This window comes from Hoplias malabaricus, chromosome 4 (assembly GCF_029633855.1).
Source record: "Hoplias malabaricus isolate fHopMal1 chromosome 4, fHopMal1.hap1, whole genome shotgun sequence".
In the NCBI taxonomy this organism is placed as follows: domain Eukaryota; kingdom Metazoa; phylum Chordata; class Actinopteri; order Characiformes; family Erythrinidae; genus Hoplias; species Hoplias malabaricus.
Genome location: NC_089803.1, coordinates 13760688 through 13788506, shown reverse-complemented (window position 1 = coordinate 13788506; position 27819 = coordinate 13760688). Strand labels below are relative to the sequence as shown.

The 27819-nt window shown below is 46.6% G+C and overlaps 1 protein-coding gene across 1 annotated transcript in view; it reads right to left on the bottom strand.

The window, feature by feature from the left end:
• trappc9 (trafficking protein particle complex subunit 9) overlaps window positions 1-27819 on the bottom strand; it is a 140961-nt gene that overhangs the window by 57926 nt on the left and 55216 nt on the right. Inside the window, exons 12-15 of the mRNA XM_066668751.1 lie at window positions 21361-21446; window positions 19317-19443; window positions 16670-16802; window positions 13261-13412 (exon numbers count right to left, since the gene is read on the bottom strand). Of these exons, the coding sequence (XP_066524848.1) occupies window positions 13261-13412; window positions 16670-16802; window positions 19317-19443; window positions 21361-21446 (498 nt within the window). The remainder of the gene's footprint in view (window positions 1-13260; window positions 13413-16669; window positions 16803-19316; window positions 19444-21360; window positions 21447-27819) is intronic.

Below are 27819 nucleotides of genomic sequence, written 5' to 3'. Positions count from 1 at the left end.
CCTTCTACATCCTCAAACAACCCCACAACACCTTCTATATCCTCAAATAACCCCACAACAGCTTCTATATCCTCAAATAACCCCACAACAGCTTCAAAATCCTCAAACATCCTCACAACACCTTCTACATCCTTACAACACCTTCTACATCCTCAAACAACCCCACAACACCTTCTACATCCTCAAACATCCTCACAACACCTTCTACATCCTTACAACACCTTCTACATCCTCAAACAACCCCACAACACCTTCTACATCCTCAAACAACCCCACAACACCTTCTACATCCTCAAACATCCTCACAACACCTTCTACATCCGCAAACATCCTCACAACACCTTCTACATCCTCAAACAGCCGTACATAACTTAAACAACCTCACACAATCACTCTCAAAACCTTACACACTCCAAACAACCGCACTCCGTCCACTTAGCATCTTCCACACACTCAAACGACCTCACACAACCCATACACACCCCAACAGAATATTTTTAACCCTTTCAGGCTTGAGGTTATTGGTCAGTCCTTTAACCCATGCTCAGTACTCAGAGCAGGACTTTCCAGTGTCCTCCATGCTACAGAACCCAGAGCTGAGTTCCACTAGAAGCTCTCGGATATGAAATTTTGGAAGCAGAAGTAGGCCCTGGTAATCCTCTCTCATTGTAAAACTCTCAGAAATGATGTAACATTGTCTGACACTTCATAAAGCCTTTCTCCCTTCGGTCGAGCCGCTCCCAGCGCTGGAAAGAACAGGCACTGTTTCATTTCAGACAACGTCCTCCTGTAAAGACAGCGGTGAGGCACTTCAAAGACCAAACTTCCCACCAGAAAAAACAACATGAAAAAAAAAAGTGACAGAAAGTATCCAGCATCAAACGGGACACTCAAGGTTATGAGACAGAGGCTGCTATTTCCACCCCCCGGCCACTCCCCCACCTGCCAGAACATTAAATCCAACTCCTTGGCCTCGGTCACCAGTTTCATCACCAACTGAGCATTTATGGGACCAGCTGGGAGGCTGGCTTCTGCAACCTATGACTGTGTGGGATCTACGGGCCCAGCTGTAACATTCTTGGGCAAACGTGCTGCAGGATGCCATACAGACCCTGTACACATCCATGCTCAGGCATATCTCTTCTAGTTTCCAGGATAGTGGCGGCCCAACAGGACTCTAGAGCCTCTAGCCTCTGTACAGCTATCCTAACTGAACTTGTCCCTTTACTGAACTGAACTTATATCTATATTATGTACACTGCTCAAAAAAATAAAGGGAACACTTAAACAACACAATGTAACTCCAAGTCAATCACTCTTCTGTGAAATCAACCTGTCCAGTTAAGAAGCAACACTGATTGTGAATCAATTTCACCTGCTGTTGTGCAAATGTAGCAGACAACAGGTAGAAATGAGAGGCAATTAACAAGAGAACCGCAATAAAGGAGTGGTTCTGCAGGTGGTGACCACAGACCATTTCTCTGTTCTCATCCTTTCAGGCTGATGTTTTAGTCACTTCTGTATTTTGTCAGTGTTCTCACCCCTAGAGGAAGCATGAGGCAGTGACTACAACCCACAGAAGTTGCTCAGGTAGTGCAGCTCATCCAGGACGGAACATCAATGTGTCCAGAGCATGGAGGAGATACCAGGAGTCAGGCCAGTACACCAGGAGATGTGGAGCGGGCCATAGGAGGGCAACAACCCAGCAGCAGCTACTTCTTCCTTTGTGCAAGGAGGAGCAGTGCAAGAGTGCTGAAAAATGACCTCCAGCAGGCCATGTTTCTGTTGAAACTGTTAGATACAGATTCCATGAGGATGGTATGAGGGCCCGACGTCCACAAGTGGGGCTTATGCTTACAGCCCAACACCGTGCAGGGCGATTGGCATTTGGTCAGAGAACACAAAGATTGGCAGATTCTCCACTGGTGCCCTGTGCTCTTCACGGATGAGAGTAGGTTCACACTGAGCATGTGACAGACGTGACAGAGTCTGGAGACACCGTGGAGAACGTCCTGCTGCCTGCAACATCCTCCAGCACGACCGGTTTGGCAGTGGGTCAGTAATGGTGTGGGGAGGCAGCCCTCCATGTGCTAGCCAGAGGTACCCTGACTGTCATTAGGTACCGGGACAAGATCCTCAGACCCACTGTGAGACCATATGCTGGTGCAGTGGGTTCCTTCTGATGCAGGACAATGCTAGGCCTCACGTGGCTGAAGTGTGTCAGCGGTTCCTGCATGATGAAGGCATTGATGCTTTAGACAGGCCTGCCCCTTCCCCAGACCTGAATCCAATCGAGCACATCTGGGACATCATCCACCAATGCCTCATGCACCACAGACTGTCCAGGACATCCCTCAGGAGATCATCCGCCGCCTCATCAGGAACATGCCCAGGCGTTGTAGGGAGGTCATACGACATGTGGAGGCCACACACACTACTGAGCCTCATTTGAACGTGTCTTGAGGAATTTCCACTGAAGGTGGATCAGCCTGTAATTTCCCACTTTTATTTTGAGTATAATTCCAAATCCAAGGACTGGCGCCCCCTCTTGGGCGCCCAGAGATTCCATGTTCGGAGTGCTTTTGTTGGTCCAGTCACCATGAAATGACCTAGAGTAAAGGGCAACTGGCCTTATCCAATAAAAAAAAAACACAAAAACATAGGTAGATTTGACAAGAACAACAGCGATAATGATCAATATCAAACGATATGTAGAGATATAGACTATTCTATTACTCGCCTGTATTGATTTCCTGCCTGCTTTGATTTATTGTCCAGCCCTGGTTTATAATTAGTTGGAGTCACTCATGTGGACAGCTGTAATGGCTGTGTGGTTTCACACCACGTCCTAGCAGTGCACTTCAGGGACGAAGTCCCTGCATCACCACCCTACCGAGCAATTAGCCCTTAATTAGATTCCCCCAGCCTCACACCGTTTCCACTTTTCCAGGCACCATATGCAGCTCTGCCACATTCGAATCGTTCAAAGACGTCTCGCAGGTTCCTCCAATGAACACGGGGGTCTTCTACATACATCTCCCAACCTGGCTGAGCTCTTCCTTATGTAGAGGAGACCGCCGAGCTGCGTGTCACCTGGTGGAGGGTTTGCCATCTCTGTTTTGCGTCTTTTTCTGCCTCTCAAACAGCTGGAGCCTCAAAGCTAAATGAAGCACATAGCAATGGGTGCTAATTACTGCCCTGGCTGGGGGAAGAGGGCACCTGAGGGGTTCAAAGCCCTCTCTAGCCCCCACACGCTGCTTTCATCTCCAACGGCACAGCTCCAGAAACAAACCAAAGCATTACACAAGAGGCAGAGAGAAGGCAGGGGCCAAACTCACCGAAATTACTTACTTAAGAGGAAAAACATTCTTCTTAGACGTGAAATTAAAGCAGCTCTAGGCATTATTTATATCTTAGAGCTTCAAAATCGTTGTGATGATCCACTGAGTTGTAGTAGTTGCTACTCTGAGCTCAGCACTTCAGAAACTGTACTATGGAACCTATTAAACCTTGCAAATAATTAAATGTGCAATAAGTCACTTGTTTGGTACCTGCGCACACTTGGGCATTTGGAGTCCACCAATCCACACACTGTGAAACAAGGCCACACAGTCAGGTGTCAGTGATCTCTCCATGTCAGAAAACATGGGACAAAACGAGGCGTTCTGATTCTGCTCCGCTTATGACGTCAACTTTAGACTTTAGAATAGCCCCGCCCCCTTGTCTGAGTCTGTCCAATCACAGCGCTGGACCAGTGTTTACGTGAGAGTGCAAAGACGAGTTAGACACAGTATTTTAAGAAGTTTGTTAGTCCACAATTTTTCACTCATTTGTAGCATGCTAAAATGCTAACGTTAACGTCAGCACCAAGTAGCCTATGGTAAGGTCATGCTAACTGGCTAGCGTGAATAAAGTAAGTTAAAATAAAACACGTAAAGCCACATACTTGGGGACGTTCTAGTTTTAATGTACCGCCCTGTGATGAACGTCAGTCAGTGACAGACGCTGTAAATAATGCATATTGATATATTGAAAATGTGTTTTCTGTAATCATATCATTGTTATTGAAACATTTTATATTGTGATATATATCGATATTGAATTGTCGCCCAGCCCTGTGTTCGAATATTAAGCCTGAGCACAGAAGCATAACTGACAGGGAATCAACCTCAGGGGAACGATCTGAGGAGGTAAAGAGTCACAGAGGAATCAGAAGGTTCCCTCTTCTCACACACACACACACACACACACACACACACACACACCAAGACAAAAACCTAAGGGAAATGAGCACAGAGTTAAATAAACGTCAGGTCACACCATGCAGCTTAAACCCAGAAAAACACAGTGGAAATATGAAGCCAGAGCTAAACCACACTGTTTATCAAACTCAAACCCCAATCCATTTCTTTTCCTGCAGATAGTTAAGAGAGAAGTGCTGCAGTTTGGAGGCAGGTGGGCAGACGCGGCCCCTCTGTGCGCTACGGTTTGGAGATGATGGCTGATGAGAGCTGACACGCTGTGGGGAGAAGACGAGGGCGATGGAGATTCCAGCCGACAAGTCGACAGAGCACAGAGACTGAGGAACTTCTGCAGGAGACAACGTGCAGAACATCTTCACCGTACACCACACTGTACACACACCACGGGCCTCAGAGACCACCAGCAATTAAATAAACAAACATAGTCCTTCCCTGAATGAAGCATTTACAGAAAGAAGATCGGCACTCATTCACTCACTGCTGTAGACCTTTAACAGTTCAGTCATTCATTCATTCATTCATTCAAGTCACTCGTTCATTTTCTGTTACCACTTCATCCTTATTAGGGTCACTTTAAAGGATTCACACACTCCGTCCGTCCGTCCGTCGCCCGCACACTCCGTCCGTCCGTCCGTCGCCCGCACACTCCGTCCGTCCGTCCGTCGACCGCACACTCCGTCCGTCCGTCCGTCGCCCGCACACTCCGTCCGTCCGTCCGTCGCCCGCACACTCCGTCCGTCCGTCCGTCGTCCGCACACTCCGTCCGTCCGTCCGTCGCCCGCACACTCTGTCCGTCCGTCGACCACACACTCCCTCAGTCACTCACACACTCACCCAGTCACACACACACACACACACACTTGTGTCTGTAAAACTGTGGTGGAATTACATAGACTTCCTTTCCTTTTGTGGAGACTCTGAACATTTTCTGTAAGTACTAGTATCTAAATCCTAAACCTAGCCCTAACCCTAAAGTAAAACACATCTTCAACTTAAAATGTAATGAGGAACACAGGTCCCCACACTGTGAGTGTGTAAACAGGTTTTGTGATCTATTTCTGGTACACACACACACACACACCAAAAGCAAAACAAGAAAGCACAAACAGAAAGAGAATTGAGTGATCACTGCCCTACACACAGAGGCTGAGGAGCGCTCTCTATTCACAGAGGGAAACAGAAGAACAGAGAGAGAGAGATGAAGAGAGAAAAAGACAAAGCAATAGAGGAAAGAAAGAAAGTGCAAAACTGAGCTGCCTGTATAAACTGCCGTGAGGAAAGACAATAAAGTCCAGAGTACAACCTGCAACGGTAAACAGTGGAGATGCTATTGTTGTTCACTCTTTGTTGTTTCAGTGTGTAAAGTAGTTGTTAGACAGCTGTAAGAGTAACAGCCCCAGCGCAGACGTGACCACAGAGATGGGACTTCTCAGAGAACAGGGGTCATGCTCAGAGAACAGCACCTGCAGCAATGTTCACATTTTAAATCACAGAGATGACCTCCCTGGGCCTCCAAGAAGATGCGGATGTTTCTCAGAACAATGGAGGCTGGACCCTCAACATCACTGAATGTGTTTGGGTTCGACACAGTAGAGTAGGACAGCCCTCCACCTCCCCAATTTGGCAGAGCTGGGCAGTTTGCCTTCTCCTTCGGTGGGTTAAGCTCTTCACTGTCAGGTTGAAAAGAATCAGTGGGTTGGCCTCACGCATCTCTGAGGAAGCATGTGCTTACGCAAACCCTCCTGAGGATGGGGTACTGTTTCAGATCGGGGGGAGACCCACTGACCCGGGGGGTAACTGGCGACGACAAAGCGATACACACATAAACATGGGTCCTTAAAGGAGCAATCTGTAATACTGACAACAAGTGTTTAAAATGGGAACTACAATACAGATTCAAAACACAGAAGAGAGCCATTTGCTACCCTCCCCAGACACGACGCTCAAGCGGGTTGCCAGGTTGAAGAAATCTGAACCTACACGAATGAACGCAAGACACGTTAAAGATCGTTGGACCTTCAGAGCGAAAAATAATATTCCAAAATCCACCTATTTACACAGAAAAGTGTACATCCTTTCACTAAAACCTCCACCTATGCTGGAGAAAGGCTAGAAAGTGAACCAGAAACCACCATTTCTTTCAGCTGTTACCAGCTTCATATTTGCATTTCCATTTCCACCTTAACTTTTGCACGACATGAGGCTGAGGCTGTCTTCCTTATCTTTTCCCTTCCCTTCCACCTTAAATGTCATACCAAATTCACATATTCAAACATTACGTTCCACCTTAAATGGATCAGTCTAGGAGGCTAAATATTGGTGTTACTCACAAGTGTATTATTTATATTTTCTGTTCCACCTTAAATAGGCAACTATGCAAGGCTGAAGGTAGCACCAGGTTATGAAACACAACTCACTGTTCCTCACTTTCTCTGTTTAAAACACAGAGTTTACACCTTTAATCCACGCAAAACTGATGTATTTCCATAGTTTTCCAGAAATTACGTGCTGTTACTTTTTCAGGAGAAACGTATCCTTTCTGGATTCTGAGCTGCCTCCATTTCTCTAAAACATAGGCAAAATGTTTCCTCTCATTTTACTCCGTCTTTGCTCCTGGAGATTTTTTAGAAAGGTGTCGAGGTTTGTTAAATTTGTGTCTGATATTGTGTATAACATCTGGCAACCCGGGCTGTGGAAACTATACTATGATTGGACAGTGGGTGGGACCACAGGCCGAAACACTCAACAGTGCTCTGCTCCAGAAAGGAAACTTCTCACAGAGGAATATACTGACTGCAGCACTGCTCTCAGAGAGGCCAGCGCTTCAACTAAACAGGTTTCCATTAGTTCTGATCACAGCCTGGACATTTTATAGAGTGACTACAGTCTTTATATTACAGACTGCTCCTTTAAATCATATCCCACCGTCTTCAGGACTGGAGGGATTGTTGTAGAGTCAAAGCCACCACAAAGTGTCAACTCTGCACGGTCTCTTACCTTCACTCACTTCTCATAGCAAACAATAAGACACGTCCAACACGTCCAGCACGTCCCCGGTGGGAAGCGTTCCCATTTTCCTGGGAACCTGGCATAAGGAAACCTTTGGAAATGCAGGAGTGCTGACAGGATGAGAGGTGTGTGTGTGTGTATGTGGGTATGTGTGTGTTCATCCGGCTTTGACACCCCCCCCCCCCCCCAACTCCCCCGTTTCTTTTTCATTAGCAGTTCCAACAGTTTGTTGGTGGGCAGGTCTGACATGACATTTACAGTCAAACTCAGTCAACTCATGCTCTACTGCTTTTTCCTCTTCTCCTTCATGTGTTCTCCCTCTCCTTCTCAAAACCCAGAACTTAGTATATTTTTAATAAATGTTCATTAAGAGAAATCTCCTTTGAATCACATCAACGCCCCCCCCCCCCCACACACACACACACACACACACACACACAATCTGTCTCTCTCTCAACCCTCTGTCTCTCAGCAGTGTAAACACATCAGAACTAATCTCAGAGAGAAGACCCTGAAGACGGCACGTCTCCGAGCACATGTCACTCAGCTCCGAGACGCTGTGATTTTCTCAGAATCAGAGGGAAATCGCCGCAGCCGTCGAAGGCAGCTTGAATCACGGCTCTAAACGGGGGCTCGGGAAATCCGCCGCCGCAGAGCCGCTCCTACACGAGAAAAACGTGCTGGAGGAGAGTTAAACACACACCGAGCGCCGTACAAGCGGCCAGGCATAGCCTCTGTCCCAGCGCGGGGTCGGAGGGTTATTAGCAGGGTCCTTAAACGCTCCTCAACCAGCCGTGTCCATGTGGAAACGCCACTGGAACTGTTAAACTGCAGTGGGACAGAGGCTATGATTATTAGAATGTCTTTGGAAAACCTTCCGCTAGCGCAGCTATGGGATTTCCAATAGTACGGTAGTAATGATCTGCCCTTGAGCAAGACACAGAACCCCTAACTGCTCCCCAGGCACCGGGGTGTGTGTGTGTGTGTGTGTGTGTGTGTGTGCGCACTGCCCCTACTGCTGCACAATGACATTCAAAGTATACTGATATTCAATGTGTTTTAAAGCAACAGGGTCACTGCTTCAGAATCATTGTGGTGCTCCACTGAACTGTGACAGGGAGAAAACATCCTCTGTTGCTGCTACTCTGGGCTCAGCACTGTAGAAACCGCACTATGTAACCTCTGAACTTGGGGTAGGAAACCATCCTCTGACTCCCTTAGCCTCCCCCTGATTTCAGTGCAGCGCTATAACAGTGAACTACACGCTGTAACCGCGGGTGAAGCCCAGGACCAAAACTAACAAATCTTACCTAGTGTTCCTTTAAACACCTTTAGAAAGCACTGGCAGCCATTTTGTGACTTTATAACTGTATACCTTATAATAGCTAAAGTCTTCCTTTCGCTGGACAGTGACTTCAGAGAGACCGCCCCGACCGAGTATTACCACACACACACACGCACACACACACGCAACACAGCCCCCGTCGTCTGTCCCCAGGTGCTCTTTAGAGGAGGGAGACAGGCTCGTGTCTGAGAGGACCGTCCCGGCATTCCTCTGTTTCAATTTAACCTTCCAATCAGACAGAGGCAATCGAAACAGAACAGGCCCTACATAAAACATGAGGGAGCCAAGAGAGAAACTCGCTTCTTAAATAACACAATTTCAGCTCCGCCTGCCCGTCTCTCTCCCCCTCTATCTCTCTCTCTCTCGCTGGGTGTGTGTGTGTGTGTAATTCAATAGTAATTCATTTCTGTGTGTCTCATCTTTTTCTCCGAGAGACGTCTAATAGGCTCGAACACAAGTGCCAGTCTGGGGACTTGTATCAGGCTCAGAACACACCGCTTCAACACTGAAACTCTATGACTTTGAAAGACCTTCTCTCTTTAAAAACGTCAATTATAGATGAGAATAATTTTGAACACACACACACACACACTCTCTCTTTTGCTTCCAGACTCCACTGTAATTTATCACAAACACTGTAATCCAAACTGCAACATCTGATTGAACAAAACAAAATAAAGCAATAAATCGCCTTTACAGTGGAATTATTACAAGTGACATTCATTACGCTCCTCATTCATTTGCCTAGCTGCAGCCCCCCTGCAATAGCCACTCCCCCACACACACATTTCCTCTCCCCACACTGGAGAGAGTCTCACAACACTCAGAAGCCCACCGCCGCTTTGTGTCAGGAGGTAAAGGATCCCACAGAGTAGCGTAATGAGGAGAAATAGACTGTTATACTCTATTAGCCATATTAGCGATTTCTTCATAGGTCAGTGTCTAATTCTCTCTAATGCTCTTATTTCTCTCCTGTGTTAGTTGTAGTGTGTAAGAGACTAAAGACACGGGTCTCATTTTCCTCTGTCTCCGTCTTTTACCATGAATAATCTGATGAAACAATGCATTGTTTCCATGAATATCAATAGCAAGACAAACACTTCTGAAGGAGATTAATAAGTCTTAGATTTAAGCAGATAGAGCATACAGATACTGGCCAGAAGCTCAGAGACCTCCACACACACACACAGGGTCATTAAATTAAAGTCCCCTGGACTGATTGCCTAATTCTGATTGGCTGGATAATCGACTGACGTTAGTGTCATTCAGTGTAGCCACGCCCAGTTCAGACCAATCTGAGGAACACAGCAGACTAAAGTGCTGAAGTGTAGCTTTAATGTCCGAGTGGCTGACTGCACTAATGTCCTTGTGTTCTCAGAGTCACTTTCAGACGACTTCAGAAGATCTTTCAGAAGACGCAGCGTCTCTGTGTTTCATCAGAAGAAGGTGGTACCTCTGCCAATGGAGATTATACGGAGCCAGCTGCTGCTCTTCAAAGCCAAAGAACACAAGCTCTCAGCCTCTTTACTCATACCACTCTGCTTAGTCTGGCTTCCACAGCAACTTCAAACGCACAGGTGATGGGTCTCTGTCTGTGAGTGTGTGTGTGTGTGTGTGTGTGTGTGTGTGTGTGTGTGTGTGTGTGTGTGTGTGTGTGTCCTGGAGTCCTACCAACATCACAGAAAGATATTAAGTCAGAGATTACAGATCAGCCTCGCACGCTTTTCATTCTCACTAATGATACGAAATTAAAAACATTGTTAATTAAAAAAAGCATTTTATCAAGTTCTGTTCAAGAACATTGAGAATGACGGAAAGAACAAGGCTCAAAGACTCAAGACTTGGTTCAGACTCCCATCTCAAAGACTCAAGACAGCTCAAATTCCGACTTCAGAGACTCGTCTCAGACTCCCACCTCAGAGATTCGGTTCAGACTCCCACCTCAGAGACTCGGGACTCGGTTCAGACTCCCACCACAGAGACTCGGTTCAGACTCCCACCTCAGAGACTCGGGACTCGGTTCAGACTCCCACCACAGAGACTCGGTTCAGACTCCCACCTCAGAGACTCAAGACTGAGCTCAGACTCGTACTTCAGAGACTCGAGACTCGGCTCAGACTCCCACCACAGAGACTCGACTCAGACTCCCACCTCAGAGACTCGGTTCAGACTCCCACCTCAGAGACTCGGTTCAGAATCCCACCTCAGAGACTCGAGACTCGGTTCAGACTCCCACCTCAGAGACTCGTCTCAGACTCCCACCAAAGAGACTCGGCTCAGACTCCCACCACAGAGACTCAACTCAGACTCCCACCTCAGAGACTCAAGACTGAGCTCAGACTCGTACTTCAGAGACTCGTGACTCGGCTCAGACTCCCACCACAGAGACTCGACTCAGACTCCCACCTCAGAGACTCAAGACTGAGCTCAGACTCGTACTTCAGAGACTCGAGACTCGGCTCAGACTCCCACCACAGAGACTCAACTCAGACTCCCACCTCAGAGACTCAAGACTGAGCTCAGACTCCCACCTCAGAGACTCGACTCAGACTCCCACCTCAGAGACTCAAGACTGAGCTCAGACTCGTACTTCAGAGACTCGAGACTCGGCTCAGACTCCCACCACAGAGACTCGACTCAGACTCCCACCTCAGAGACTCAAGACTGAGCTCAGACTCCCACCTCAGAGAATCGACTCAGACTCCCACCACAGAGACTCAAGACTGAGCTGAGACTCCCACCACAGAGACTCGACTCAGACTCCCACCTCAGAGACTCAAGACTGAGCTGAGACTCCCACCACAGAGACTCGACTCAGACTCCCACCTCAGAGACTCAAGACTGAGCTCAGACTCGTACTTCAGAGACTCGAGACTCGGCTCAGACTCCCACCACAGAGACTCGACTCAGACTCCCACCACAGAGACTCAAGACTGAGCTCAGACTCATACTTCAGAGACTCGAGACTCGGCTCAGACTCCCACCACAGAGACTCGACTCAGACTCCCACCTCAGAGACTCAAGACTGAGCTCAGACTCCCACCTCAGAGACTCGACTCAGACTCCCACCTCAGAGACTCAAGACTGAGCTCAGACTCCCACCTCAGAGACTCGACTCAGACTCCCACCTCAGAGACTCAAGACTGAGCTCAGACTCCCACCTCAGAGACTCGACTCAGACTCCCACCTCAGAGACTCAAGACTGAGCTCAGACTCCCACCTCAGAGACTCGACTCAGACTCCCACCTCAGAGACTCAAGACTGAGCTCAGACTCCCACCTCAGAGACTCGACTCAGACTCCCACCTCAGAGACTCAAGACTGAGCTCAGACTCCCACCTCAGAGACTCGACTCAGACTCCCACCTCAGAGACTCAAGACTGAGCTCAGACTCCCACCTCAGAGACTCGGATCAGACTCCTACCTCAGAGACTCAAGACTCTTTTGTGTGTGTGGCCATGTATCTACTTGTGTGTGTGTGTGTGTGTGTGTGTGTGTGTGTTCTGAAGGCGAGTAAAGAAAGAAAACAGCATAAAAGACAAAACCCTGCAGCAATAAAGAACTCAAACAAATTCATAAAATATTAATAAACACACAATCTCACTGTCAGGGACTAGAGCAGAGAAACAGAGAGGGCCGTTCTACACATTCTGAAAGGAACAATTAGAGAGAGAGAGAGAGAGAGAGAGAGAGAGAGAGAGATGAGGGAGAAGAGAAGAAGAGAGAAACAGAGAAAGAAGGGAAAGGCAGCATTAAAAATAGACATTCAGAGAAAACTAAGAGGAAATCAACAATAAACACTATCAACAGTGTTTCTACTCCTTCTAATATTAACAGAGCCCCCACCCCCCCCACACACACCTCTCTTTTAATTCCCTCTCACTGTCTATTTCTATCCTCTCCCCTTCTACTCCTCTCTCTCTCTCTCTGAAGGATAAAGTGTTTACTGGTACATAAGAGCAATCATTGTTCGTGACCCATGGTACACCTCTGGCAGACAGCCAGCCCCTCACACACACACACACACACACACACACACACACACACACACACACAGAGAGAGAGAGTTGGACAGCATTTTAAACAGGTGAAACACGGTGTGTTGTTGTTACGATGGTGTCCACGGCGACCAGTCTTGTGATGAATCAAACACCTCACAGAAAAAAAAACATCTCTACTCCATACTGCTAAAGAGTCTTATATCATCATTAAACACATACCCATCAGCCAGAACATTAAAGACACCTCCTTTTAATCCCCACACACACCACACAGGAGCACTTTAGACTCCTACAGTCACAGACTGCAGTCTTTCTGTTGCCCCCACAGAGCAGGTGTGATGTGGTGGTGGATCATTCTCAGCGCTGCAGTGACACTGACATGGTGGTGGTGTGTTAGTGTGTGTTGTGCTGGTACCAGTGGATCAGACACAGCAGTGCAGAGAACGCTTCTGATATTTTGGATCCTTGTGGTGTTTTGACGTTTTTCATTAAGACCCAGAACTGTGTTCATGTGTGGACCAGGGTGGGGTTGGGGGTGGGGCATGCAGGTCATCAGCTTTCACAGAAGAATGACTGAGGCTTTCACAGGACCAACACTTCATGAGTGTGTGTGTGTGTGTGTGTGTGTGTATGTGTGTGTGTACCTTTAGTGGAGAGGGTTTTAGAGGACAGCTCCAGTGTGTTGAGGGTTTCTGAGCCAATGTTCTCCAGACTGATGACAAGCTGCTGAGTTTCTCCATTGAAGAGCTGCAGAGACACACTGCTGGACAGATCTTCACCACACACACGGGCAGACCTGCGCAGGCACACACACACACACACACACACAATAAAAGCCATTCTGTATTTCTCCACTTTATTATGCCATGTACATCCACTAACAAGACAACAGAGAGAGAGAGAGAGCGAGAGAGAGAGAAAGAGAGAGAGCGAGAGAGAGAGCGAGAGCGAGAGAGAGAGAGAGAGAGAGCGAGAGAGAGAGAGAGAGAGAGCGAGAGAGAGAGAGAGAGAGAGAGAGAGAGAGAGAGAGAGAGAGAGAGAGAGAGAGAGCGAGAGGGGGGAAAAGCAGAGAAAACCAGAAACGCACAGATCGCATGAGAGAAAGAAGGAAACAAAACTTTTTCTGAATGTGAAATCTATAAAGAAAGAGAGAGAAAGAGAGAAATGAGAGAGGAGGGGGAGGAGTGTGTCCTCATTTCCTCCTTCACTCTGAGTCTGAGACTAGCTCTGGAGCAGAACCTGTGTTTTTCAGAAGCTCCACAACATTAACTCATTCGTCACTTCACGCTCCACCACTACAACAGAAACCCCCCGAGCTGATCCCACCCCAAGCTCACGGACACATTAAAGCCAGGTCCACTGTCCGTTGCAGAGCTGTCTGAGGGCTGGAAGGTCCCTCTAGTTCAGAAGTGGAGTCAGGCCTTGTCCTACACAGAGAGGAACCAAAAACTCAGAAAAGGAACCCATTCTACTCTGGGTCCACGCCAGAGCAAAGCAAACAAAGAGCAGTGCGTAAACAGAGAGCAGTTTCCCTTGTTTTCTAGTGTCCCCCTTGGAACGTAATCTTCCCCCACGAATCAGGATGAGCCTTAAGGAGCTTGATTAAAAAGAGCAGTGCTTCCTTCCCAGGCTACTAGCTGTGCACTGGTCTGCATAGTTCTGATGATAACTCGGGGTTCTGTCCCAAAATCTAGTGAGGTGCGTTGTAAGCGCTGTAACCAACGTCTGTCCTCATCAGGCATATTATTGAGCTGCTGTAGTTAGAGAGCAACTCTATCACAGTTCAGCTGCTAGAATCTCCTCAGCACGTCAGCGCCATGCACTGTGCTCCTCCCGTTTTTATCACAGTTTGTATAATATTTGCTCTGGGAGCTGCCTTAAAATTCAGCCAGAGTAAGGTATCTCAGTAGGAAGCTTATTTATTGTGACTAAGAATCAGGACAGCCTACGTGTTCAGAGGGACAACTGAACACTATCACGGGTGACTGTCTGTAAGGAGTGTGGTGTGTTCTCTCTGTGTCTGCGTGGGTTTCCTCCGGGTGACTGTTTGTGAGGAGTGTGGTGTGTTCTCTCTGTGTCTGTGTGGGTTTCCTCCGGGTGACTGTCTGTGAGGAGTGTGGTGTGTTCTCTCTGTGTCTGTGTGGGTTTCCTCCGGGTGACTGTCTGTGAGGAGTGTGGTGTGTTCTCTCTGTGTCTGCGTGGGTTTCCTCCGGGTGACTGTTTGTGAGGAGTGTGGTGTGTTCTCCCTGTGTCTGCGTGGGTTTCCTCCGGGTGACTGTCTGTGAGGAGTGTGGTGTGTTCTCCCTGTGTCTGCGTGGGTTTCCTCCGGGTGACTGTCGGTGAGGAATGTGGTGTGTTCTCCCTGTGTCTGCGTGGGTTTCCTCCGGGTGACTGTCGGTGAGGAGTGTGGTGTGTTCTCCCTGTGTCTGCGTGGGTTTCCTCCGGGTGACTGTTTGTGAGGAGTGTGGTGTGTTCTCCCTGTGTCTGCGTGGGTTTCCTCCGGGTGACTGTCTGTGAGGAGTGTGGTGTGTTCTCCCTGTGTCTGCGTGGGTTTCCTCCGGGTGACTGTCTGTGAGGAGTGTGGTGTGTTCTCCCTGTGTCTGCGTGGGTTTCCTCCGGGTGACTGTCTGTGAGGAGTGTGGTGTGTTCTCCCTGTGTCTGCGTGGGTTTCCTCCGGGTGACTGTCTGTGAGGAGTGTGGTGTGTTCTCCCTGTGTCTGCGTGGGTTTCCTCCGGGTGACTGTCTGTGAGGAGTGTGGTGTGTTCTCCCTGTGTCTGCGTGGGTTTCCTCCGGGTGACTGTCTGTGAGGAGTGTGGTTTGTTCTCCCTGTGTCTGCGTGGGTTTCCTCCGGGTGCTGCATAGGTGTGAGTGTGTAAGTGTGTGAGTGAATGTGTGTTGCCCTGTGAAGGATTCCCGCCTTGCACCTAATGATTCTGTGTAGACTGCACCGCTACCCTGAACTGGATAAGGGTTGCAGACAATGAATGAATGTATGAAATGAATTGAACTGAGAAAGTCCCCTGGATCCATATGAAATAGTGACATTCTTTGAGGGAGAAAACATTGCATTTAAGGTGGAACTGAAACATCAGCTAAGAAGTGATTCCTGTCTGAGAACAGCTTCCCTCCGGTGTAAACTGGCACAACCCCTTAAGCCCAATTTATACTTCTGCATCGAACTTACGCCGTAGGCAATGCGTAAGAAGGAACACTGTGACGTAGCGTGACGCACGCCTCTCCAGAAACGTACCGATTGTAATGACTGTGATTGGTCAGAAGTCGGACGGACTACTTTCCTGGCACCTCATGTAAACTATGCTCTGTCCCAAACAACAACACACTCCCTAAATAGTGCACTCTAAAGGTTTATAAAACTATTCTACACCACTACACTGTGTACTAATGTTTGAGTTTCAGCCCTAGTGGTGTGGTGGTGTAACAGCAGAGTGACGCAGACACTAACGCAGATGTATAAACATTGGCCTTTACTCCGATTGGCTACATCAATGAGTGACACAACACACCGTGATCATCCATCCAAAATCCATGGTGGGATGAGTGAAATCCACATCCTGTCACAGGATACTCTGGTGTTTTATGTGTTGTCCACTCTGCTGTCTGTCCTAACTGTAGGACACGGACGCGGTACTACACTTCCACTTTCTGCTTTTCCTCTTTATTTATACGTCCCCATTTTTCCTTTCCTCTGTTTCTTCCCATAGTTCCATCCTCCTCCATCTGCTGGACTGAGGCAGAGAGATAATAATTATGCACACACAGAAACTCAGAGAGCGTGCAACTCCGAGATCACCATTAAACACACGGAGGCATCCATCACATCTCTGTACAGCTCCGTCTTCACCGCGCTCAGAGGCAAAGTGAACTCCAGACACCCGTTACACACAAGCTCCGCTTCCTCTCCTCCATCAGTGTTTATGAGTGTTTCAAGCTTTCCCTTTATCACCGCACTGACCACAACACGCCAGGCTTAATATTTATTCCATGGAACTTGGAAATCTATTGTTATAATAATGTGAGAGAGGAGAGGAATACCGTGGTAGAGATGTGCTGAGTTGGAGTCGAGGCAGCGAGGGCACCACCTCCACCGTGCAGCCACTGGACTTCACCCCAACCAGAGTGTCCAGCAGACAGTCACTGCTCACTCCAAACACCGAGGTGTGGTAACCTGCACACACACACACACACACACACACAATACCAGTTATCACAAGGTACATGAGTAAACTGATCAGAGAACTGCTTGAGGTTCTGTACAGTGTGTGTTCTGAGGAGAACACGGAGCTGCTTCTGAAGAGCAGGGGGACGTCATTCTGAGGGGCTTTGGGGGATTTAGAAGATTTCACGAGGGTTTATTCTAAGCTTTTCAGAGTTTATTTACCAACATTTGATATTTATTTATTTTTAAACATGTTATAAAAATGCTATTTAACCACAAAGTTCTCCCCAGTAGTGTCCTCTTATACTCACAGGTGCTTAGGGGGACACAATGTGATCAAAATCTCTGAAAAAAATAAAAATAAATAAAATATCTGGTGAAGAACCTCTAGAGAACCCAATGTGGTTCCAATGTGGAGATAATGTGAAGAACCTGTGTCCAAAATGGCTCCCTATTCGCTCATCCGTATATTATTCATTTATAGTGAACTGAGATCAGGAGGATAGTGAATATTTACCAAACAGCACAGTGCATTATGGGTATCTGCTATCCACTAGTGTCAGTTTTTTTTTTTGCAGTGTATCATGGGATTGTTTGAGTGCCCTGAAAGTTGTCCACTATATGATGGGACACTACCACAAAATGGCGGAACCCTGAAATAGTGCACTATATAGTGAATAGGACACAGTTTGAGACACAGCGAAAGACTAGGCTTTAACCTGGGCTATTGGCACTGGTGTGCTGTGGTCATAGAGTCCTGAAGTTTAGTTACACCAGCGCCGATATCTAAGCCACACCACAAACCTCCACTTTAGTTTAGCCATTAAACCACAGCTCTGTTATCACTGTTTATTTTTAGTTTTTAACATGAAGAGGACCAAAAAAAATATGATTTATTTGTTTATGAAAATACAGCATGTTAAAATGGGTCCATTGCCCTTTACCACCAAACTCTCAAACTGCTTCGATCCAGGGTTTTTTGAACCATGGCGCTTTCCAACCAACCGGCCCCACATCAGCACTGGTTTTATTGGGAACCAAGGTTGGGTCCCTGCTGCCTGTTTTAACCAGTACTCATGGTTAATCCACTGTTCAAGTTAAACGTGAGTATTTCGGAGTATGACTCAAGAGCCGTCCTGCTGAGCTGATGAAAGAGAGCAGTGGAGAAATGTTATTAATGTATTAAAATTAATAAATAAAACCCTAACTTGACTCGCACTGACCACTGCCCCAGAAAACACACAGAGGGAGCATTGTTGTGTTTTTATTTCCATACGAGTTTCTATTATATTCAAATCAGAAATCGCAGAACGAGTCGACTGCGGTAAACTCTCATCTCTGTGCTCTTTCTGGAGCGTGTTTATGACGTCGAAAGAGGTTCTAAAGTCCTGAGAACCAAACAACAGAATCCATTTTGTAATTGAGAAAGCTGTCATTAATATTCAGAGTTATAAACACAGGTTTGTAAACGGAATATTTCTTTGAAGAATCCATTTTCGCTTTCGCAGGTTTTCTCGGATGCGCTTCTCTCAGTAACGCTTTCGCCTTCAGAACTTTCTCACTTTTGACGGTGTTGGGATCTAGACAGTCACTGGCTGCTAAAGTTAAGCCCCGCCCACTGAGCTCATTCTGCACACCCTAACCCTGATTGCAAAATGACTCTAAGCTGCTATGAGGAACTGTGCATTACTAAAAGACATCATCGTTAAAAATACTGGACATGGTTTAACTGTTTGCTGGTCGGTCTTTTTCCAGTCAGGGTAAGATTGCCGTGCTCTCGGTGACGTAGCGGGGTGTGCAGAATCTGCTGGGTGGGCGGGGCTTAACTTAAGTGACTGTCTAGAAACCCGTCAATAGTGAGAAATTTCTGGAGGCGAAAGCGAGACTGAGAGGAGCACAGCTGAGAAAAGGCGGAATGGAAGCGAAAACAGATTCTGCAAGAATAATAAACTCAAAATAGATGATTATCTACAGAAACACTCTGTTTACAAACCTGTGTTTATAACTCTGAATATTAATGACAGTTTTCTCAATTACGAAACGTCATTTATTGGTTATGGATTCTGTCTTTTTGGTTCTCAGACCTTTAGAACCTACTTTGACGCCATACTTCTTTAGCTCAACATGTTTAAAAAGGTTCTGTGCATTTCCACCAACATAAACAGGTTACGGAACCCTAAAGACTGTTTAAAATTAGGGGCGTGAACGCGATCCCAACCAATTCCACATTGGTGGAAAAGAGCTAAAAGGCACCCCCATGTTTGTAAGCACTGGTGTGATTGCTAGGTTGAGTGTGCATGTGGCGGAGTAATACCCAAAGAGCTTCATTCAGAGTGTTATTATCGTGCAATACCGGCGCTCCTGGAACATCTCACTGTGCAGTCAGAACTGACCGTGGTATAACTGTGACTAAAGACTAAATAACTGAGTTAGATATCAGTTCAGCCCTAGCTTAGAGTTAACCCTTCGCATTGACTCCAACATCACTGAGAAGAAGTCTGGAGCAGTCGGTGCTGAACTCACCATTGATGGTGATGGTTCCGGTGGTCCGTGGGACACCCACCAGAGTGACAGGATAGAGGCCAGACTCGGCGGGAAGAGAGAGAGCAGCAGGGAGAGACTCAAACTCCACTCCAGATGTCAGCAGACCCTGAAGAACAGAGATCGCACACAGTTGCTCACTGTAAACGATGGAGGCATGAAAGTGCAGGAATATAGAATGTGCATCCGCAATCCATGAAGATGTTTGTGGCAACCGGTGGGGGGTGAATGTTGAGGGAGGAGACAGTGCTGTTTCTGCCAGACAGAATGTTTTTAATTTAACCGTAAACACATCCGCCATAACATTAAAGCCACCTCCTTGTTCCTACACTCACTGTCCACTGACTGTACAGGACCACTTTGTAGTTCTACAATTACAGACTATAGCCCATCTGTGGCTCTGCATACTTTCGGTGTCTCCTTTCACTCTGGTCTTCAATGGTCAGAACCCCAGACTGGATCAGAACCTGTGGGCAGAACACTAGATAGTATTTTTACCTTAAAAGTACAGCTTCAAAATCTTTCTGACGCTCCACTGAACAGAGCCTCTGTGGCTGACACAGAACTACACTGTGTAACTTCTGGAAGAGAGTAGAAAACCATGCTCTACGGAGCATTAACTGCTGAAATCAGGGACTACAAAGCAGTGAGATATGCTTTGTAGTTAAAGTTTAATGATAATTACTAATCACTCCGAGTGTTGCTACTTGTGGGAGCTAAAAATGCATTCTTCCTCCTTTACCCTCTCGACCCTCTGCACCCACCTGAGTGTTTCTGCAGGAAAGAAAAGAACAGCTTCCTAGAGCTTCTCTCCGAACGTCCTCGGGCAAATTAGAGCACTTCACGGCCTTCTGCGTCCTGATGATCCTCGCCGTGTGGAGAGCCACATCAGCTCTCCGCTATCTCCAATTAACCCACGGAGAGTCGCCTGAAGTGATACTTATGAGATTCTGTTTACAGAACAATCCTAGAGTGGCCAAACGACGCACAAGACGTTTACGTCACTGCTGGGGGACGGGTTCAAAGAACCATTCACACGTGTCCCCCAATCTGTCTTCACCAGGTAAAGAAAGCAGTCACCAATTCGACCTCCAGGACCAGCAGGAAAAAATGAGAGTGGGGGATTGAAGGAACAGCACTTTCTCTTCCCTCAACATCCACAGTTGACGTGCCCCTGAGCAAGGCACCAAGGTGGTTACTCAATGAGTACGTGTTTACTGCCCCTAAATTGCCCCTAACACTAAATTTACTGCACTGAATTAGACTCCCTGTGTGAACTTTCACTTCCACCTTAAATGAGAAATTAAATAGGAAAATAGCCTCTTGTTTGAACTTTCCATTCCACCTTAAATGAGCATATATGAGTTCCACTTTAAACTGTGCACCCTCCAGGAGGAGTTGAGTTTCTTCTCTCTGAGCCTGGGGTGCGTGCCGGCAGCCAGACTCCCGTATGTCTCACCAGGGCCGAACTGCGTACTGACCAACGGCACACGTCAGTGAGACTCCGCCCCCCTCTGGATTCGCGTGGGCCCGGGACACGCTGATGAATAACTCATTTGCATCCTCCTTTGAAAAGGTTAATATGGTGTGCGCCCATGCTAACGATGCAGCTCTGTCTGGGAGAAGTGTGTGTCCAAACGCAGACGCCGACCTGCGACTGACACGCAGTGTAAAGGGCTGGTGTGGTTTTAGACACAACAACATCAGGTCTTCAGTCACAGCCCTGGGACTCCACTGACAATAAGGTCTGGGCCATGTTGGGTTTCTGAGCGTAGGGATGAGGAGGATTGGTGGAGCATCCACAAACGACACTGGGGGCCTAGAAAAGGGTGTGGATGTGGGACTATCATGTACTGGTTAGTCCTTCAGGAGCTGACCTGAAGGCCATAGACATTAGACTAAGGATGATAATCAGTGACAGTGGAATTCATCACTAATGTTGGGGTTTAATGCGTTATTGACGTCTTCGGGTCTATTTCTGAACCGTTGACTTTCATCTTACACAATATATCCACCCTGCACTCACCATGTTCTCAACGCGAAGTTCAAAAGGCATGGGGTTATAGACCATCAGCTGCACCTCACACACGTCCCCCTGCACCCACTGGAAATCTGAAATCATATCAGAAACAGACAAACAACAAGATTAACCTTAATGCATGGCGTGTTTACATCCAGGGCGTTTGTTTAGGGACTCAAACCACACCCACTCAAAAGCACTCAAACCAACCACAGTGCTTTTTTGCTGAATAACGTGAGAATCCTGACCAATCACAGCTCAAAGTGTGTAAAGCCCTACTTTTTTAGGATTTCCAGGATGTTATACAATTATTCCATTTATCATGAATAAACATGATGTAAACACATGTAAACAGCCCTGTTCAGAACGCCCGCTTTTAGCACTGGATCCTTTAATCGATAACGAGCCGCTCGCTGTTCACCCCGACCCTGAGGGCACAGCTGTGAGGAGCGAGGAGACGAAGCTCTGGTTTTTTAGCTCGTTTTCTTTATTCTCTGTTCTTGTTTTCTCCGTTTCCACTCAGTCCAGGCACTGTACGTGGATGTCAGGAGTGAACACTGAGTGAATAAAAGCCCTGGACAGCTGAGTACAGCTCTGAAAGGAGTTAAGGGCTTTTATTACAGTGCAAGGCCAGCTGCACCCCAGTAAAAGCAATGGAGACAGTTAAAATGTAATACAACGAATACATAAAATCTGTAATATATCAGTTTAGATTTCATATCTCCAGGACTTTTAAAACCACTCCAAGCAGGGGGCCTTCACTCCTCCCTTCGCAGTCGTCTAGAAGTTTTTACAGAGTCTGAAACACTGTTTAAATTGCATAAAGGAATCAGCTAAGTACATTAAACTGCTCTGAGTGACAGTGTTTCATTTACACATCCATTCAGTTTAGATGAGAGGGATAGAGAGAGAGAGAGAGAGAGAGAGAAAGAGAGAGACTTTGTTCCACTGCTAGGGATCACTCATCTACACATTTCAAAGCAAAATTTCTATATTTTGGCTGAGTTTAAAAGTAATGTTCATGACATTTAACGTACTAGGCATTTTTATAAAATTCTGAAATTGCTTCACTGACCATCTGCTAGCTCTTCTGTCTGTTTGGGCACTGAAAAAAGGTCCAGTGTTAATAGAGAGAGTTGAGGATGTTGCTCTATTGCTGCTCCACCAGAGGGTAACACTGACCTATGCTTGCAGTTTCAGATATATGACTTAACTTAAGGTGGTACTGACTACACTAACTTCCCATTAAAGTAAACGCAGACTGAAAGTGCTACAAAACTAAACACTTAAAGTTACGAATTAATGTCTGTGGTAATTCAAACAGTGAATAGAAACTTACACTTCAGTCGCATACAAACAATAGTGGGCTTCTTACTCAAACATACATTTCCACCTTAAAAGCTTCTGAATGAAAACAAACAGGAGGGGAGTTTGTTTAGCTGTGAGAACAGTAGTTCTCCAGAATCATCCATGTTACATCTAAAAAGCAGCAACAAACATTTAGATTGTGGACATGTGCTTTCCGTCTGCAGGTGCCCTTTTGACTTCACTTACATAATCGATAACTGAAACAGGCATACCCAGGACTGTATGAATGAGCATCCTTAGCATAAAAGCGTATTGCACTGTTGTGCTGTGTTTGGAAGTGAAATGTCTAAGGAGATGCAGGAAAACTGTAAAACTTTAAAGGCCCTAACACAGAGCCCTGTGGTACGCCACACTGAGCTCGGACACAGAAACGCCAGGTGTCCCTCCAACACAATCAAGAGTTCATCGCTGTTAGAGACGGACATGGATCCCTCGAGATCTGTTAGGGGAGAGTTGTCCCAACCTCTGGACTTCAGATCCTGACCCACAGAAGCCTCGAAAACACTGCTTGATCTCAGCACACTGAACACTGACGGCAAACCCATCCCACCTTTCTTCAGATGACATCACAGCCACGCTGTACTGAGCGTGACATCTCTTCTCCTCTCACGGAAAGCGCATCATCAGAGAGAAGGAGGAGAATAAAAATTAACACTGACACACAGAGCCACGACAGAGAGTGTGTGTGGTGTGCTTCATTAGGAACATAAAGGAGTGGAGGCTGCTCGCTCTCATTGTGGTAGTCATCAGTCTTAGTCTGGAACAATAAATATAGCTCTTTCTCCTGGTTCTGTAACGCAGAATCCCAGTACACTGCCTTAACACACACTTCAAAAGTCAGGTCAAACCTGGGCTAAAGTTGTGCTAAAGTCTCCTCCAAACACACCATGACCCAGTTTATCTCCCAGAAGAAGGGTGCTGGACAGATACTGTGTTTTTGACTTGTATTTACTTAGATAATCAACATAATTATGTTGTACCAGGAGTGCCTAAACCTTGGCTCCATATTTATGAGTGATTATCATTAGCTTAAGCTGCAACAGTTTATGGTATGTGTCGTTTGAGATAATGGAGAGCAAAAGGGATCCTAAAATAGAGCTATGATGAACACCACCCTGCATTAACAATGTACATTTCTGAGCTCAGACAACTGCACTTAGCCACAGAAAACCCAGCTTTGTCTTCAGCGCAATCGAGAGTTCATTACTGTTCGAGGATACCTACAGAAGCTAATACTAGTGCAGATGCAGTTTTCCAGAAGCAAGTCAGGATTAAACATCTCATGAACATCTCCCTGAGCCACAGCCCAGACCTTCAACTCCTGAGAATGTGCGAGTGGCTGAAGTATATATTTGGGATAAACTGGACTGAGGTCGGGCGGCACGGTGGCGCAGCAGGTAGTGTCACAGTCACACAGCTCCAGGGGCCTGGAGGTTGTGGGTTCAATTCCAGCTCCGGGTGACTGTCTGTGAGGAGTGTTGTGTGTTCTTCCTGTGTCCGCGTGGGTTTCCTCCGGGTGACTGTCTGTGAGGAGTGTGGTGTGTTCTCCCTGTGTCTGTGTGGTTTTCCTCCGGGTGACTGTCTGTGAGGAGTGTGGTGTGTTCTCCCTGTGTCTGTGTAGGTTTCCTCCGGGTGCTCCGGTTTCCTCCCACAGTCCAAAAACACACGTTGATAGGTGGATTGGCGACTTAAAAAAAGTATTCGTAGGTGTGAATGTGTGTGTGTGTGTGTCTGTGTTGCCCTGTGAAGGACTGGCGCCCCCTCCAGGGTGTATTCCCACCTTGGGCCCAATGATTCCAGGTAGGCTCTAGACCCACTGTGACCCTGAACTGGATAAGGGTTACAGATAATGAATGAATGAATGGATTGAGGTCTTTGAACCATACCTAATTATCCAAAACCAATACCTGAACTCACTAATGTTCTCATGACTAAATGCCATCAAACCCTCACAGCAAAGTACAGATATCTACTGTAAAGTCTTCTCAGATGAGTGGATGCTGTAACCACATGCACTCCCTATGATGCGCTGCACACAAATGAAGAAGGTCTTGACGGTTGTAGTATGTGCTTCCAAGAGGCAGTTCTGTGTTTTCAAGAAGCCACAGAGTCAGTAAATGTCTTTAATTTAAAAAAAAAAAAAAAAAAAAAAATGGTCTCAGTCCAGGATGCTAGGCTTTCTGTCTCTCTCTGCTCACGGCAGAGAAACTGCATCTGGAGTTGTTTGGAAAACAAAGAGAACTCCAAACAATGAAAAGCATGAACTGAATGATGAGGATGTGGCTCTATTCCTGCTCCAATTTTTACTCTAAACTCAGGAGACTACTAACTGCAGTAAACAAAGACAAAAACTAAAAAAGTAACCAGTAACAAACATTTCTGTGGCAATTCTAACAGTAAATAAAACCTTACAGACAAGTTAAACCTTCTCACATTAAGAGATTAAAACAAACCGTAGAGAACAGAAGTTCCCCAGAATCAAGTACTTTAGTTCAAGCTCTAGACCTAGCCACATCCCCCAACCCGAAACTGTTCAGAATCTCAACAGCAGGGGTTGATCTCACTCAGGACCCAGCACAGCAGAGTCCCTGCCAAGGCCAGGAGGCAAAGAGAACATCCCCTCGATCCAGTCCCAGAACAGGATACTAGCTAAAGCTCAGGACGTCTTCTCCTTTAGGCGCTGCACCTGTCTGTGACAGCTGCAAACAACAGAGACAGAGCAGAACCTCGGCAGGTCTCTGCTGTCGAAATGCCACGCTCCTGTCTTTAGAGACACTGGGAGTGGATGTGGTTTGTGTGAAATGCTCCACTCTAGAGAAGGGAATGTGAATGGAACCAGACATCCCTATACTTTAAAGGGCAATATTATTTAACCATCACTTGCATATATTTTGCATCTGGAGCCCACCAACCCACACACAGTGAAACAAGACCACCCACCATCTGAGTCTGTCCAACCACAGCGCTGGATCCACTGAGAAAACGATAACAGAGAAGGAAGAGAACTGAGCGAAAACGGCTAAAAACCAGAGCTTCTGCTCCTCCCTCCTCACTGCTGTGCACTCAGGGTCGGGGTGAACAGTGAGCGGCTCATTATCATTTAAAGAAACAGGCGCTGGAAGTTGACAGGGGGAGAACGCAGCTGTCGGGTTTGATCCTTTGACCAAAGCAGGTCTCAGACATTTTGTTAAAGTTTGATCTAAGAGCAATATTAGTTTTGAGAAACAGAAACAGCGAGTCTGGAAGAGCTGAGGGGAGAGGAGTTTAAAAGTCCAGAGTCACGTCTGTGAGAGTAATAAGAGTGGTTTTGTTTAAAGTGTGGGGTTTACAGCTTTGAAACTGCGCTGTGGGCTTTGTTAATCCTCGCCACGAGCTGAAAACACAGTCGGAGTCTCGCTACTGAGGAAGAAGACTTCTCCCGGGGTTCACATCAATTACAGGGAGCTGCAGCGAGCCACTGGCCACGGGCTGTTCTTCGTAATCAGACGCAGAGATGAGCTCTCGGGGGCTCGATCCTCGCCCCGAACCAGGCTCGCTGACAGACAGCAGCTCAGTGGGACAACCCCAACAGATTCACAAAACACACCACTACATCCTGAAGCGGGAGCTCTACACACTGCAGCACAGTGCGCTCTCACGGATAAACACAGAAGTTCAAACACATGAGGCTAAAGTGAGAAGATTCAAGTTTCGACTTTAATCCACTCCCGCACCGATGCTCCCTCCAGTATCAGGGTGTTTGACACTATTGAAGGGGAGAGGGATCGTGAGTGGGACTGGAGTTGTAGCTCCGCAGGCAGAGGGAATGCACAGCTCGTTCTCCTGGAGAGGGAGGCAGAACCTGCCTTAACTGCTCATTCGCTGAGGGTCTAGGTGTGCACAGAATGTCCTACTTGTTTTCCAGCAGAACACTCGGTGGCTATTTTTTTCTGTTCCACTTCTTCACCTTCTTCTGATTATTATTACTGTTATTAGGGATGCACTGATTCGATTTTTTTTTCAATTCTGATACAAATACGATGCGATAACGATGCATCGGCAAACACCCGACACCAATCCGATACCGTTGTTGAATTAATAAGCTGCACATCTCACTATGTGGAAGTGACTTAAGGCATCAGGAGCGATTTAAACACTTCTAACATTGTAAAACAAAACATGACAATTAACACATAAATGTACAGAATTGTTATTTGTTTATAACAAAAAATAATAAAGAATCGTGCAGGACCTTGACACGGCGCGAGAGAGAGAGAGAGAGAGAGAGAAAGAGTGTGTGTTAATGTGTGAGTGAGTGAGTGTGAAAGCGCCGAGAGGCGGTCTTTTGACTGTAGCACCCATTCCGGAAAAAGCTTTTTCCTTGAACTCAGCATTTCTAAATGTATCATGTGTTTGTACACATGTTGTTATGTCACTCAGCTTGCGACTGTAGTTGGGTGTCATTGATTCACCCCTTCCTGTATCCTTCATTTCAAATTAAAAGCCCTCTGTTTTGTATGATGATCCATCCCACGGATCTGCCTAATTATCCGATACTTGATTATTATTATTATTATTATTATTATTATTATTATTATCACTCCCTAAGTTGGCAGTAGAAACAATATGTACTATGCTATGCTAGGCTTTGCATTCACTGGGAATATAAATAGTGAATAAAAACGTACAGAAACTTTGGTCACGTACAAGCAACAGCCGTTTTTCTCCTCAAAAACATCATTGCATCTTAAAAGACACAGAGCTTCTGAACATAAAAATAAACCAGAGAAAACAGCGTTGTCCTAGAATCATATATATTTCCCTTTAATAGTATTTTCAGCTCCTTAATTTTTATGTCAGCTGAGCTTTCCCCCCCTCCCTCCCGATTTTAAATATGCTCCCTGAGTGTGAGACAGATGCTCTGAGTGGAAAACTGGCCTCTGTGCTTTAATCTCTCTGGTCAAAAGTCGGTGTCCACAGTTGGCCCTGAGCCTCCACAACCTTTGATGCTGCTCCAAAAAAAAGTGAAACGCTTCAACACCCAAAATGATTTATGAAAATCAAACATCTGCTGTGTACACCTGTGTGTTTAAGTCACTCCACAAACACTGATAACAG